Below are 15338 nucleotides of genomic sequence, written 5' to 3'. Positions count from 1 at the left end.
CCTTCCTTTTTTTATTATAAATTTTTATTAAAGTTTCCATAATTTTTATAACAACAAAAACAAAACAAAACAAAACAATAGACACAACCAACAAAGAACAAGTATAATTTCAAAATCTTATTTTCATATAATTTACTTCCCCGACTTCCTCATACCTCCCCGTTCTGTATTCCAATTTCTAATCATTTATTCAGCAAGTTCTTCCCTTATTTTATCTTTGAATTTAATTTTACTCATTCTCCTTAGCTTATCCGTTACCGCTAGTAACTGCTTATTTTCTAATCCAACATCATTTTAGCACTCATTAATTTTACAATACTTCTTTAAATAGTCCTTAAATTTTTTCCAATCTTCTTCCGCTGTTTCTCTTTCCTGGTTTCGGATTCTGCTCGTCATTTCTGCCAAACCCATGTAGTCAATCACCTTCATCTGCCATTCTTCCAAGGTGGGTAGATCTTGTGTCTTCCAGTACTTTGCGATGAGTATTCTTGCTGCTGTTGTAGCATACATAAAAAAATTTTGTCCTTATTTAACACCCCCTGGTCGACAATGCCCAAGAGAAAGGCCTCTGGTTTCTTCGGGAAAGTATATTTGAATACCTTTTTCAATTCATTATATATCATTTCCCAGATTGTTTGAACCCTTCCAATGGATATGGGGGGGGGGGGAATTGTACAGGAAATTTAAAAATTGGAAGGAGATAATATAACGTATGTAAAAATCCCGAACTCAAATAAAACTGTTCCAAAAAAGAGGGGGGGAATAAAAATAGATGCTTTGTGATACATCCCTCTGCTCAACTGCTTCATGAAGTTCAATAACAAAGGCGCTTGTCTGCAATGCTATCTGCACAGCTTTTGATGTATTAACATCGTCGTCTTGCCCCTGCAACAGTTCCAGCTATTCCTCAAATCACAATGATATAGCGGGTCTCTTCCGAAGCTCATCCTGTTTATCTAAGTCTTTCGTTTATCTTAGACTAAGCTGCACTGGAAGAAACCCAACAGCATCCCAAGCTGAAGATGAGATGGCAGGATATCCCTTAGCTGGAGAACCCCCTGCAAAAGTCTCCAAGAAAGGACTGGAGCTTCTATCCACAAGCTCAGATAAAAGAAAATAAATACTTCTTCATGCAGGGCATAGTTAAATTGTGGCACTCACTCCCGCAGGAGGCAATGATAAACTTGGATGTCTTTAAAAGAGGACTGGGCAAATTCATGAAGAGTAAGGCTATCAATAAAAGGGATGCGGGTGGCCCTGTTGGTTAAACCACAAAGCCTAGGACTTGCTGATCAGAAGCTCGGCGGCTCGAATCCCCACGACGGGGTGAGCTCCCCTTGCTCGGTCCTTGCTCCTGCCAACCTAGCAGTTCGAAAGCACATCAAAGTGCAAGTAGATAAATAGGTACCACTCAGGCAGGAAGGTAAACGGCGTTTCCATGCGCTGCTCTGGTTCGCCAGAAGTGGCTTAGTCATGCTTGCCACATGACCCGGAAGCTGTCCCTCAGCCAGTAAAGCAAGATGAGCGCCGCAACCCCAGAGTCGGCCACGCCTGGACCTAATGGTCAGGGGTCCCTTTACCTTTACCTTAAGGCTATCAGTGGTTATCAGCCATGATGGCTGCCTCCATTGTTGGAGGCAGGGATGCATCTGAATCCTGTGGACCACAGGGGGGGGGGGGAGAATGCTCTTGTGCTTAGGTCTTGCTGGAGAGTTTTCCAGAGCCACCTGTTTGCCCATTGAACAGGATGCTGGACTAGATGGGACATTGAACTGAAATCTGAGGGCTCCCTTAGACAAAAAACCAGCCAGGAATACCAGAGCAAAACAGCAGCCAGTAGGCTTGGTCTTTATTGAACACTGTCACAACAGGACTCCCACCTGCTCTGGTCTATGGGGTCACGAAGAGTTGGACACGACTAAACAACTAAACAACAACAACAACAACTGCACTAGAGGGCTGGAATTCGAACTTGGGTCTCTTGCATCAAAACCAAATTGCTTCAGCTTTTGTGCAACGTTTGCCCATGATGGGAAGAGTTTTCTTGCCTGGCAGTGAGGTGCAGTCGTGTTGGCCTCCCTTTCTTCTCAGCACAGGGTCGCAGCAAGTCCTCTAATGCCTTAGTCGACAGTGCCATGTTCTTTTGGGTGCAGTGCCCCCTCCAGGGTTGTCCTCTCACCCCCCCCCCGCCGCCCCATATTCTCCCCACCCTGTTTGCATGTTCCCTGGGTAACAGGAAACCTTTCTCCTCCCATGCATTGTGTGGGGCAGGAAACCTTTGACAATGGAGTACAGAGACGGCAGGATGTCCCTCGTTCTTTAAGCAGGGTGGGGGTGGGGGGTGACAGGGAGAAATCCATTGCACAGCCGTACAGCCCATCTGCAGATATGGGGGGCTCTGTGGGTGGGGGGTACCCAAGGGCCACCTCTTGATCCGGTTCTGTTCCACAATCTTGGCTTTGCTTTTTGACACCCTTCCCCGGACGCCTGGGTTCTGCCTTCTGAGCTCACTTCTGGACGGATAGGAAGGGAAGTTGCGGGGGGGGGGGGGTCTGTAGGGTGGTCTTCAAACAGGATGGATCGCTTGCTGCTGCTGGCCTTGATTCCACTCGCTCGAGGTGAGTATTAAGTTAGCCAACCTGTGGCAGGTGGAAGGGGTTCAATCCTTCATCCTCGCTGAATTTCAGCCGGGGAAAGTTCCCAGCTTCTCAGCCCATCTATGCAACTGTGCCTTTGCCAGCAATTTGATCTGACCACAGCAAAGCTCAGTGTTTGTCTTGGTACAGAGAGTGATGCTATCAGCTGCTAAATTGCTCCAGATCCAACTGCCGTGAGAGACGCACAGCTGCAGAGAAGGGCTGAAACGTTGGCAACCGGAAGCACCATTTATCTATACATTTTTGTATGCAGTTGATGTGGCTTTTTGGGGCAGTGTGTGGCTTATTTGTGTACGCATAACTGTTTCCATTTGCATGTTTGTACATGTGGACACACTGCACACATATATGTGCAAAACCACACTTAGGTTTGCTCATTGGATGTTGTTGTTTAGTTGTTTAGTTGTGTCCGACTCTTCGTGACCCCATGGACCAGAGCACGCCAGGCACTTCTGTCTTCCACTGCCTCCCACAGTTTGGACAAACTCATGCTGGTAGCTTCGAGAACACTGTCCAACCATCTTGTCCTCTGTCGTCCCTTTCTCCTTGTGCCCTCCATCTTTCCCAACATCAGGGTCTTTTCCCGGGAGTCTTCTCTCCTCATGAGGCGGCCAAAGTATTGGAGCCTCAGCTTCAGGATCTGTACTTCCAGTGAGCACTCAGGGCTGATTTCCTTCAGAATGGAGAGGTTTGATCTTCCTGCAGTCCATGGGACTCTCAAGAGTCTCCTCCAGCACCATAATTCAAAACAGCAATTCTTCAGCATTCAGCCTTCTTTATGGTCCAGCTTTCACTTCCATACATCACTACTGCTCATTGGAGAGGTATATGTAAAGCAAACTGGGAGGGGGACTTGTAGGCCCTTGGATATTATGGACTGCAATTCGCCATCATCTCTGACCACTGGCCATGCTGTCTGAGGCTGATGAGAGCTAGAGTTCAGCAACATGCTCTGGAATACCACAGGTTCTTCCTCCCTGACGTAAAAAGCATGAATTGAAGAACTGGAATTGTGGCAAAGGAGCTGTGAATCAGGTTACTGTGTGTAACCAGTGACAGCTCCTGCTGTTTCGTATCCTTTGAGCTACTAACAGCTGAACCCAGGGCCATCTACCCTCAAGCCATGTGCTCTATCCCACAGCCGTGCTCTCTCCCTTTGTGTGAGTTTTCACGCAAAGCAGCAAAAGAAGCGGTTATCCCATGGGTAGGCAAACTAAGGCCCAGGGGCCGGATCTAGCCCAATCGCTTTCTAAATCCAGCCCACAGACGGTCTGGGAATCAGCATGTTTTTACATGAGTAGAATGTGTCCTTTTATTTAAAATGCATCTCTGGGTTATTTGTGGGGCCTGCCTGGTGTTTTTACTTGAGTAGAATGTGTCCTTTTATTTAAAATGCATCTCTGGGTATTTGTGGGGCATAGGAATTCGTCCATTATTATTATTTTTCAAAATATAGTCCGGCCCCCCACAAGGTCTGAGGGACAGTGGACCGGCCTGGGCCCTGGCTTAGCCTGTTTCCAGGCTGCACTGCTTTAAACTACAGGTAGAGGCAAGTGATGTAACTATATGTTGCTCCGTACCAATAAAACTAAATAAAAATCCCCGGGTGTAGAAATCCAGCATCTCAGGGAGAAAGACTGTGCTTGAAACTGCCCCCCTGGCATGCTAGTATTCTAAGTGCAGGAATATTTTAAAAATTCTGGAAGAGTATTTGATCATCCTGAGCCTAAAATGGCACAGCCCAGAAACAGATTCACGACAACTCTGTTGTTTATATGAATTAATCCCATGGACTTGAACCATCTCGTTGTTCTGTTTTCTCTCCTGGCCAGGTCTGTCTTGCAACCAGGTTCCCTGCAAGAATGGAGGCATCTGTTTGAGTCACACCAATGGGACTTTCTCCTGCCTGTAAGTTTTCGGGATTCACACTAAGGAAATAAATAATGTGTCTGGGATAAAGGGGCAAGGAGTTGAAACTATCCCGGGAGAGAGTACATTTTTGCAGGATGGTGTTCCCTTTCTTAGAAACGAACTATGCAAAGGATGACTCAGCCTTCGTTACTCTTTTATCCCCCTCCCACCAGCCCTTCCTCTAATTAGCCCAGGGTGATGTAACACAGCATTTCCTACGCCACCTCCTTTTGCCACCATGACAGCCCTGCGATGTAGACTAGGCTGAGAAGCAGCCGGCGGCGTTTTGCTAGGTACTCGAAAGACTCCGAGCCCAAAACACCACCTAGAGTTTGCATAGGGCGGTTTCTAGACACTGAATGCAAATTTAGGCTGGGTTTTGGAGCGGGCAGGAAGGAGTAAATGAAAGCTGGCTCTTACTGCCAAACTCTGAGCTGTGCGGGTGCCAACGAGGTATGCTGGGCTCAGAAGCCTGGACTGTACCCCTGGCTTCATTCGATTTCATTTGATGTCACTGCGACATCAGGTGATTGACAGGCAGGCGGACGGCAGGAGGGTGGGGCTGCGCTGGTTTTCGGGCTTCCCCAGTGGTGGAGTTCCTGTCGGTTACCAGGAAGGAGAGGGGCAAGGCCGTACTGAGGTTAGCTCAGTATAAACCGGCAGAGCTAATCTGGCACTCTTGAGAATGCATTTGCACAGCACCGACTTTCCCTTTCTCTCCTGTGTGGTGTAGTGGTTAAGAGCAGTAGATTCGTTTTCTGGTGAACCGGGTTCGCTTCCCTGCTCCTCCACGCTGCTGGGTGACCTTGGGCTAGTCACACTTCTTTGAAGTCTCTCAGCCCCACTCACCTCACAGAGTGTTTGTTGTGGGGGAGGAAGGGAAAGGAGAATGTTAGCCGCTTTGAGACTCCTTTGGATAGTGATAAAGCGGGATATCAAATCCAAAACTCTTCTCTTCTCTTCTCTTCTCCTAATAATTTACAACAACTCCACTGCCAGGAGCTCAGGGAACCGGCCTTGCCCTGCCCGGTTGACTGCTTCTAGTGGGAGTCCCTACCAGTCTGTCAAACTTGCCCCATAGGGAGTGGGGGAGATAAGGATGCTGCCCAACAGACAGATCCAGTTCTCCACCCCCACCCCACCCCCGCCGCCGCCAACACACCTCTAGTGCAAACGACCCAGGGCTCAGCCTCCACCACAGAGGCTACCCTCCAACAATGCCCCCCACCTGGAGATAGTAATTGGATTCAGTGTCATCCAGTGAGCAGGTAATCTGCACAGGCTCAGAGTCACCCAAGGTTTCATGTTCCTTCCTGCCCCTCTGCCGGGGACTGAGCCCTGATATTGAAAGCAACTCCTGAACCGACATTGAGCATATGACCTCCAAGGTCCCTTTTTTGACTACAGTGGTACCTCGGGTTACAGATGCTTCAGGTTACAGACTCCGGTAACCCACAAATAGTACCTCAGGTTAAGAACTTTGCTTCAGGATGAGAACAGAAATTGTGTGGCGGTGGCGCAGTGGCAGCGGGAGGCCCCATTAGCTAAAGTGGTACTTCAGGTTAAGAACAGTTTCAGGTTAAGAACGGTTCTCCAGAACGAATTAAGCTCTTAACCTGAGGTACCACTGTATGTGGCTGCATCAACTCCATACATTTAAAGCAGTCATGGGTTCCCTCAAGGAATGCTGGGAACTGTAGTTTGTTAAACATGTCAAAACGTTAGGAAAAGATATCCCTGCCTCGCCAGGGGTTGGACTCGATGATCCTCGTGGTCCCTTCCAGCTCTACAGTTCTGTGATTTTTATCAAGAGGCCACCTTTCCCCCTAAGAGAATAATAGAAACACGGAATTTGTCGAGCTTCAAGGGACCCTGAGAGTCATCTAGTTCAACTTCCTGCAACGCAGGGATCTCAACTGAAGCATCCATGACAGATGGCCACCCAAACTCAGCTCTGAAATCTCCAGTGAAGCAGAGTCCACCAGTTCTCCACCAGCTCTTCCTGAAGTTTAGTCGGAATCTCCTTTCTTGGAGCTTCAATCCATTGGTTCAAGTCTTACCTTCCTGAGCAGGAGAAATCACAAACTTTGTGACAGGCCTTTAGATATTTAAAACAACAACAACAACAAATCCTATTTCTTCTCAGGGCTTGTCTATACTTCAGCTTTTGCTGTGCCTAGAAAACCCAGCTCCAAGCAGTTTTCCATTTGCTTTCTCCTCCCAGAGCTACAGTTCCCAGAGTGGTTGGTTGGTGATTGATTGATTGATTGATTGATTGATTGATTGATTGATTTTCACATATTACATTACAAATGTACCAAAGCCAACACCATTTCCTCCCCATCCCCTCATACTTTTACATATATATTGCCTCAATCCATCATATTATTCTTTTCTCCCTCCTCCCGCTTCCCTCCACCCCCACTCGATTTCCTCCACATTATACAATTTACATTAATCTTTGCATTCTACAGTCTTCTCAAGTCATCTATATATTCTCATTATCTTTCCTTACTAATTTTTCTTCCATCCAGAGTGGTTTAACGGTCATCTCCTCTGGGAATTGAAGGGAATAGTGGTCTCCTAACAACTCTCAGCACCCAAAACAAATGACTGTCTGGCAACTATATAGCTCGGACTCAGGCTACACTAGAGCTTTTTGTGCTTTAGGGAAGTTTATCCTTTCTCTAACTTTTCTTCTTCTTCTTCTTGCCTTGCCAGGTGCCTCGCCGGCTACGTGGGAGAGACATGCCAATTTGTGGACCCCTGCACACCTGGGCGCTGCCAGAACAGGGGCACCTGCTCCCTCACGGCCCTTCTTCCCCCAAACGCCCCGGCCTACACGTGCCTGTGCCCTCCGGGTTTCACTGGGGAGGAATGCCAGGGAATGGTTGGAGACCCATGTTTCCCTTCTCCCTGCCAACATGGGGGGACGTGCCACTGGCTCTCCGGGAAAGAGTATCGATGCCAGTGCTTGCCAGGGTGGACAGGTATGGCAAAGAAAGACACACACACACACTTGTGGCTTCTGTTTGGGAAATCAACTCAGGGTAGGCCCACTGCAATCAACAGACGCGATTAGCTTAGGTCCATTAATTCCAATGCTCTTGAGTAGAATTTAGCTTGGTGCAACTCACAGTCCAGGATGCGCTATAAGGGCGAATGTATCCATTTCGGTTACTCTCATTTTATCATTTCTCCAGTCTTAAATTCAGCTACCCACAATTCCACATCAGCTTGCAATTCTTTTTTCTTTTTTCTTTTTAAGTTCCTCCTAAAAGTTCATTAGTATTTTAAGCGCTAATTTCTCTTAGCTTACGCATTTTTGTATGCAATTTCCCCCCAAAATACCGTCAAACCTCATCTCCCGAACACCAAAAACCCGGAAGTAACTGCTCTGGTTTTCAAATGATTTTTGGAAACCAAACGGCTTCCAGGAAGTTTTTTCCCCCTCCATTGACTTTGCCAACCGCCCTCTGATCCTTGGTTGTCGAACAGATTCGACAACCAAGGTTTGACTGTACGTAATTTTGCAAGGCGGTTCTGCCTTTTCGCAGGTTGTTTTCACTAATAGATGCATGTTTAAGTACATGCATTCTTGGACTTTGACCCAACTGTATATGCATTCTTGTACATGCTACTGGGATGGAGAATGGCCTTGTAAAATGTAGGCAAGTGGGAATTTCAAAGGATGGCCATATCTCAGTGTTGGGAACATATTGTCACAGTGTTTAAAGGGATTTTCCCCAGCCCTCCCTGGAGATGCTGAGGATTAAACCTGAGACAAAGCATTAAGATGTGGCTCTTCCTCCAGAAGAAAATGTCGGAAGGACGGACGGACATAATTATGTAGCATAGGACTATCATAATAACATGGTTAATGATAACATGAAGAGAGACTCCATATTCAGAGCTAGTCTATCATGGAACGCCAGTTGCTGCATGGGCCAGGGAGGACTATGCCCTGCTTCTGAGAGTTAGCAAAGTCACTTAATAAGACAGACGGAGTCCACAGAGAAAATAAATCCTAACAGAAAAAGTGTATAATCTGAGAAGAAAGGAACAGAGAGGTTTTGTTCTCTTTAATTCAGGCCTTGCACGTCACAGGGAGACATTCAACCAAACATACAGAGGAAAACTCCCATAGAACTACACAGCCAATCAAAGCACACCTTACTTCAGGGAAGATCATGCCACTTTGCCTGGCGGCTAAGCAACACCTTCACCCTCGGTCTACATGGGCACTGGCTGGGGGTGGGGCGTGCCAACTTTCTCCACCCTAACACCTCCCGGGGCAGCAGCTTGGGGTTGCCATTTCCTTCTCACCTCCCGCTCTTAGCCTGTTAGCTGCAACAAAGAACAGAGTTTTAACCCTTTAGCTGCGGAAAGTATGATCTCTGCTGCGGCACTTCCGACGCCGTGTTTCCTTTGAAAGCCATCTGGGCGACTACTGTCGGAAACAGGATGCTGAATTGCATTGACCTTTAACCTTACATTCTTGTGAGAGCCAGAGGGGAGGAAAAAGCTGGGAAACAAGGTTGGCTTAGGCGTTTGGCTTTGCTTCCAGGGAAAAACTGCCAGCTGATGGACTTCTGCCCGGCGAATCCCTGCGCCAACGGCGGGACTTGCGTCATCACCTACCCGGTCATCGTTTGCCAGTGCCGGCCAGGCTTCGAAGGGCACACCTGCCAGCACGATGTCAACGAGTGCTTTGGGGACCCTCACCCCTGCCTCAACGGAGGCAGCTGTATTAATAACATTGGCTCGTTCCGCTGCGTTTGCCCACCCAGTTCCACGGGTCCGCTCTGCCAGTACCGTCTGGGACCCTGTTCCCCGGAGATCTGCCTCCACGGTAGCACCTGCCACCCTGTTGATGAAAGATACCATGGCTGCCTGTGTCCCCCAGGTAAGAAACAGGCAAGGTTGATAAACCCAATCCGTGGATTCTGCCTGGATTTGGAGTAGAAGGATCTCTAAATTTCAGTGCTCATTTGTCGAAGCTTTGATTCAATTCTCCATGTTTTTGCAGCAATTTCGGAGGGTTGTTTGTTTTTTTTAAGAAATGCACGTGGAAATTCATAATTGTGAATTGCGCTCAACTCTGCAAGCGGTTTTACCCTAAAGTAATGTGTTTTCTGTGTGCTGTTTTCACCAATATGTTCATTTTTACTCACGCTCTCCCCTAACGTTGGGGGACAGAATGTGAAGTATGAAGCAGCAATAATAATAATTTATTATTTGTACCCCGCCCATCTGACTGGGTTTCCCCAGGCCCTCTGGGCAACTACCAGCATATATACTATTGGCTTTAAAGTCTACCCAGGGACAGAGGAAGGGGGTGCAGGACGCCCCAGGTGTTGTTGTTGTTGTTGTTGTTGTTGTTATTATTATTATTATTATTATTATTATTAAATGGAAAACTCCCTAAGCATTGGCTTATTTTGCTTAATGGTTCATGCAGCCCTGCAGGTAGTTACCATCTAAGATGGCCGCCAAGAGCAAATGGTGGCCGTAGGCCTGCTTCCGCACAAGTACCTGAGGAGGGCCCTGTTGCATCAGAACCAAGGCCTGTCCACCTTCCCAGCGAATCCTCCATGAATTTGTTTTCTCCCCCCTCTAGGCTACACAGGTCAATACTGCGAGGTGAACCCAGACGACTGCATTGGGCATCAGTGCCGCAACGGGGGAACCTGCCAGGATGGGGTGGCATCATATACTTGCCACTGCCTGCCGGGTTGGACAGGTGAGGTACCAGCATGTTCCCACCGCCATCTTTGGCAGCTTTTCAAGGTTTCAAGGCAGGGGACATTCCCAGCCCTCCCCTCCCTGGAGATGTCAGGAATTGAGCCTGGGACTGTCTGCATGCAACACAGATGTTCTACCCAAGCTGTGGTCCTCCCCACATTAAAAACCAACCAACCATAGGTTGCCTTATACCAAGTCAGTCTTCCAGCCCCATACTGTCTACACTGACTGGCAGTAGCTCTCCAGGATTTCAGAAAGGAAACATTCCACCCCACCCCACCCCGAGATAATAGCAATTGAACCTTCTGTGTTCAAAGATTGGCTCTTTCCCTCACCCTGAGGAAACGTCGCAGTGCTCAAACGGTTTTGTAAAATGCTTTGAGGGGTTTTCTTTCTTGCACTGTATCAGTTTTATGAAATAATTGTTTATGAAGTAAGGGGAGGGAGCAGTGGTATTGTGTGATGGGTTCTGAACTGACCAAGGATAGATCTCAGGGGAGCAGCTGAATGCTCTTGGGACACACAGTCTTGGTGAGTTGGCGGCAACATCAAAGGGGGGGGAGCAAATGCCATGTTAGGAAAGGGATCAGAAATAAAACAGATAGCGTCATAATCTCATTAAAAAGCTACCTATCCTGCCCCGCCAGCCTCTTAACGGGTAAACAAGGAAACCAGGAAGCTCCCAGCTTCCTGAATTAGGCGTAAAAGGAGTTGTCTGGCTATCAAAGGAAAGCGATTTGCCTAACGGTCGCCTGAGAAGCAGAATCCGCAGAGACACCCTGTGATGGGTTGGCGAGAGCCTTCTGAGCTGAGAAACAGCAAGCACACGTGGTTTAGCATTAAGTAGGGATGTTCCCCAGCCACATTGACCTCTCACTTCCCTGACAGCGGTTGCACTGTTTGTCAACATCCTGTTGCTGACGCAGTTGAGAATGTTGTTTGCAAACTTCAGGACCCTAGGGCAGCCCAAACATCCACAGAAGCCGCTGTGTGCTGACTGCATCAGACCACTGGTGGCTCTGTTATCTAGCGATGCAAGAACTGAGCCTGGGGTCTTGTGCATGTGCTGCACCACTGAGCTATGAGCTATGAGCCCTACCATAGTTTGTTGTCACCTTCATAGGAAGGAAGGTGACAAGCAGATGACCGGCTCCTTATCTGATGGGTGGTATTCAATTAAACTTTAATCAGAGTAAAACCCCGACTTTGGGTTTTGGCGCTCATCTCGCTTTACTGGCCGAGGGAGCCAGCGTACAGTTTTCGGGTCATGTGGCCAGCATGACTAAGCTGCTTCTGGCGAACCAGATCAGCACACAGAAACGCCATTTACCTTCCCACCAGAGCGGTACCTATTTATCTACTTGCACTTTGACGTGCTTTCGAACTGCTAGGTTGGCAGGAGCAGGGACTGAGCAACGGAAGCTCACCCCGTGGCGGGGATTCGAACTGCTGACCTTCTGATCGGCAAGTCCTAGGCTCTGTGGTTTAACCCACAGCGACACCCATGTCCCTTTAATCAGAGTAGACCCCCTGAAATAAATGTGCACGGCAAAGTTAGTTCTGTTAAGTTCAGCGGGTCTTCTCTGAGTAAGACTTAATTGACTCTGACCTATTGTATGCAGTTTGAGCTCCCTCCACCCCTTTCAGAATCCGGACTGTTTATGAACATTCTGTGAAATCACCACAGTGCTGTCAACACTGACAGAGGGAACCAATATGACCTGGAAACCAAGGCTTATGAGGAACAGATGGGGGAACTGGGTATGTTTAGCCTGGGAAAGAGGAGACTGAGGGGAAATATGATAGCCGTCTTCAAATATGTCACATCGAAGATGGAGCTGTTTTTTCCTGCTCCAAAGGGTAGGATAAAAACAAAGGCTTCAACTCCAAGAAAAGAGGTTCTGACTAAACATCAGGAAGAACTTTCTGACGCTAAGAGCTGTTCCACAGTGGATCCATCTCCCTCAGAAGTGGGTGGACTCCCCTTTCTTGGAGGTTTTTAAGCAGAGGTTGGACAGCCATTTAGCTGACATTCCTGTTTTGCAGGGGGTTGGACTAGAGGCAGTGAGAGATTTTACTTTCTTGGGCTCCATGATCACTGCAGATGGTGACAGCAGTCACAAAATTAAAAGACGCTTGCTTCTTGGGAGAAAAGCAAGGACAAACCTAGACAGCATCCTAAAAAGCAGAGATATCACCTTGCCGAAAAAGGTCCGTATAGTTAAAGCCATGGTTTTCCCAGTAGTGATGTACGGAAGTGAGAGCTGGACCATAAAGAAGGCTGATCGCTGAAGAATTGAGGCTTTTGAATTATGGTGCTGGAGGAGACTCTTGAGAGTCCCATGGACTGCAAGAAGATCAAACCTCTCCATTCTGAAGGAAATCAGCCCTGAGTGCTCCCTGGAAGGACAGATCGTGAAGCTGAGGCTCCAATACTTTGGCCACCTCATAAGAAGAGAAGACTCCCTGGAAAAGACCCTGATGTTGGGAAAGATGGAGGGCACAAGGAGAAGGTGACGGCAGAGGACGAAATGGTTGTACTGTGTTCTCGAAGCTACGAACATGTGTTTGACCAAACTGCGGGAGGCAGTGGAAGTCAGAAGTGCCTGGCATGCTCTGGTCCATGGGGTCATGAAGAGTCGGACACAACTAAACGGCAACAACAGGACTAGAGGACCCTCGAGGTCCCTTCCAACACTTTGATTCTATGAAATGCTGTAGGCTGGGGTTACCATAGGGAGGCATGCAGAGCTGGTGTTAGTTTGAGGGCGTGCCAGCTTCCATCAAGGGCTGTTCTGATAACCGCCTATATCTCCTCCCACAGGGCTCCTTTGCCACCTGCATGATGCCTGTCTGAGCAACCCATGCCACCCCGATGCGTTCTGTGACACTGACCTCCGGACCGGCAATGCCGTCTGCACCTGCCAGCCAGGCTACGCTGGGCCCACGTGCTACGAAGACATCAACGAGTGCCTGATGGGTAAAGTGGGTGGCGTAGGTTGGGGTAGAGAAAAATATGCCCACGATCAGAAGTAGAACCCGATTGGGAACGAATGCTGAATAAGAGGACCGTCCGGAAGCACTCTGTGTGAGCAGATGGCCACGTCCCCTTCCCTGCATCTGTGTCAGGGTCAGAGTCAGGCACAGGTCAGCAATGAAACAATAAATCACCCGAGGCCAGTGAAACAAAGAAAACAAACCACAACTTCTGGCCTGGTGATCTCAGTAGCTGTCCTGGAGGTCCTGCCTCAAGGAGACAGACAGTTGTGAGCACCTCCGCTCTCTAAGACTCCTTCCCTAGCAGCCTAAGGCAGCAGTTCTCAACCTGTGTGTCCCCAGATGTTTTTGGACTACAACTCCCATCATCCCTGAGCTCTGGCCTTGCTAGCTAGGGGTGAAGGGAGTTGTAGTTCAACAACATCTGGGGACCCACAGGCCTAAGGTTTCTCCTTCTTGCCTCTTGTCGCTCCGCCCTCTTCATTTCTTTGCCTGTTCTGGGAGACCAGGAAGAGGGCAGTTGGTTGCAGCAGGAGGGAGATTCCCCATCTTCTTCCACAATCGGCCTTCACTCAGCCTCTTGACTCCACCCCCATCCCTTTCAGCCTCGGAGTCTGAACTGCTGTCTGCCACAGCCTCTTCCTGCTCACTAAACCCTGTTGCCCCTCCTGCTCCCAATACCTCCTCCTCCCAGTCTGCTCCTTCTCCCTCTCACCACTCATCGTCGTCCCACCACCAATCCCCTGGCTCTGAGCCTTCTTCCCTAGGGCTGGCTGGTGCCTTCCACCAGCGCCCTCTACATCCAGTCAGTCTGTGACGGTCTGTTCCTCTCGGCCTGTCCAGGTGCAGAGCCCTGTGAACACGGAGGAAGCTGCCACAACACACCCGGATCTTTTACCTGCCGCTGCCCCGAGGGCTACACGGGCTCTCGCTGTGAAGCGAACCTCAACGAGTGCCTCAGCCAGCCCTGCCACAACGGAGCCTCTTGCCTGGATTTGCTGGGACGCTTCCAATGCCTCTGCCCCTCGGGTAAGGAGCAGGGCTGGGAAGAGAAAAGGTGGTATAGCAGTCGGGCTGTCGAGAGTCGAGTCAGGGAGTCCTGGGTTCAAATCCTGAAACTCAGCCCTCCAGTTTCTTTGGGTTCGCATCCTGAGCCCCGTTCGCATCCTGAAGTGAACGCAACCCACGTCTGCACGTGCGTGGATTGCGATTTGCCGCTTCTGCTCATGCACGAGTGGCAAAACCCGGAAGTAACGCGTTCCATTACTTCCGGGTCTCCGCAGAGCACAATATTGCCCCCAGATGTTGCTGGACTACAACTCCCATCATCCCCAGTCAGCATGGCCGACGGTCAAGGATAAAGGGAGTCGCTGACCAAAACAGTGTTTTTCATCCTTGGGTCCTCAGGTGTTGTTGGACTACAACATCCATCATCCCCAGCCAATTTAGCTATTGGGGCTCCACAGGTCAGACTGTCCTGATCAGATCAGCCTCGCAGGCTAAGTTTGGCAGGTGGGTCATGCTGCCCACCTCTCAGTCACCTGATGTCACAATCAGTTCAGGTGCAAGGTGCTTTGAAGTCCCATAGTCGGGACTTCAAAGCACCTTACAAGGCATTGCTTTTTTAAAAATAGGTTTGGTTCCCCATCCTAGTTTTAGCAGGGGTTTGTGTGGAATCCCCTACTAAAATGGAGTAAAAAACAACCCAAAACACATTTGTTTTAGCATGCACACCCCTGCCCGATTCAGGATGTGGTTTGCATGAATTCCTGCTGAACTGGGCAGGATTTAACAGCCCCACCAGCCCCCACTCTTCAGTTAGCAAGTGCGGGAAGTGCCTTAAACCTTTCTGCTTTGACTTTCCCTACTGGGAAGAGGCATGCGTAGCCAATGAGTTTTTTTAACTCCTTACTACTTCCTACCGGCTGGTGTCACGGGAAAACAACCTCGTGGGCCAACTTGAACCCTCTTGCTAAGCCAAGACTGGATGCGGGCTGGAGATTGCCCACCCCTGCTCTGACCAGTGTA

At 48.9% G+C, this 15338-nt stretch overlaps 1 protein-coding gene across 5 annotated transcripts in view; it reads left to right on the top strand.

The window, feature by feature from the left end:
- Positions 1-15338, top strand: part of NOTCH4 (notch receptor 4) — a 100742-nt gene that overhangs the window by 61467 nt on the left and 23937 nt on the right. For 3 of the 5 annotated variants that reach the window (XM_083491053.1, XM_083491054.1, XM_083491052.1), the window contains exons 3-8: positions 4490-4565; positions 7290-7558; positions 9136-9474; positions 10189-10311; positions 13138-13293; positions 14154-14339. In XM_083491053.1, the coding sequence (XP_083347179.1) occupies positions 4490-4565; positions 7290-7558; positions 9136-9474; positions 10189-10311; positions 13138-13293; positions 14154-14339 (1149 nt within the window). Of the gene's footprint in view, positions 1-2263; positions 2619-4161; positions 4201-4489; positions 4566-7289; positions 7559-9135; positions 9475-10188; positions 10312-13137; positions 13294-14153; positions 14340-15338 lie in introns of those variants that run through there. The other 2 variants (XM_083491055.1, XM_083491056.1) reach the window with 2 other exon arrangements.

The sequence above is a fragment of the Podarcis liolepis genome, assembly GCF_965112155.1.
Source record: "Podarcis liolepis genome assembly, chromosome: 2".
Taxonomy (NCBI): Eukaryota; Metazoa; Chordata; class Lepidosauria; order Squamata; family Lacertidae; genus Podarcis; species Podarcis liolepis.
The sequence above is the reverse complement of the archived record's forward strand: the minus strand, read 5'-3'. Positions and strand labels throughout refer to the sequence as shown.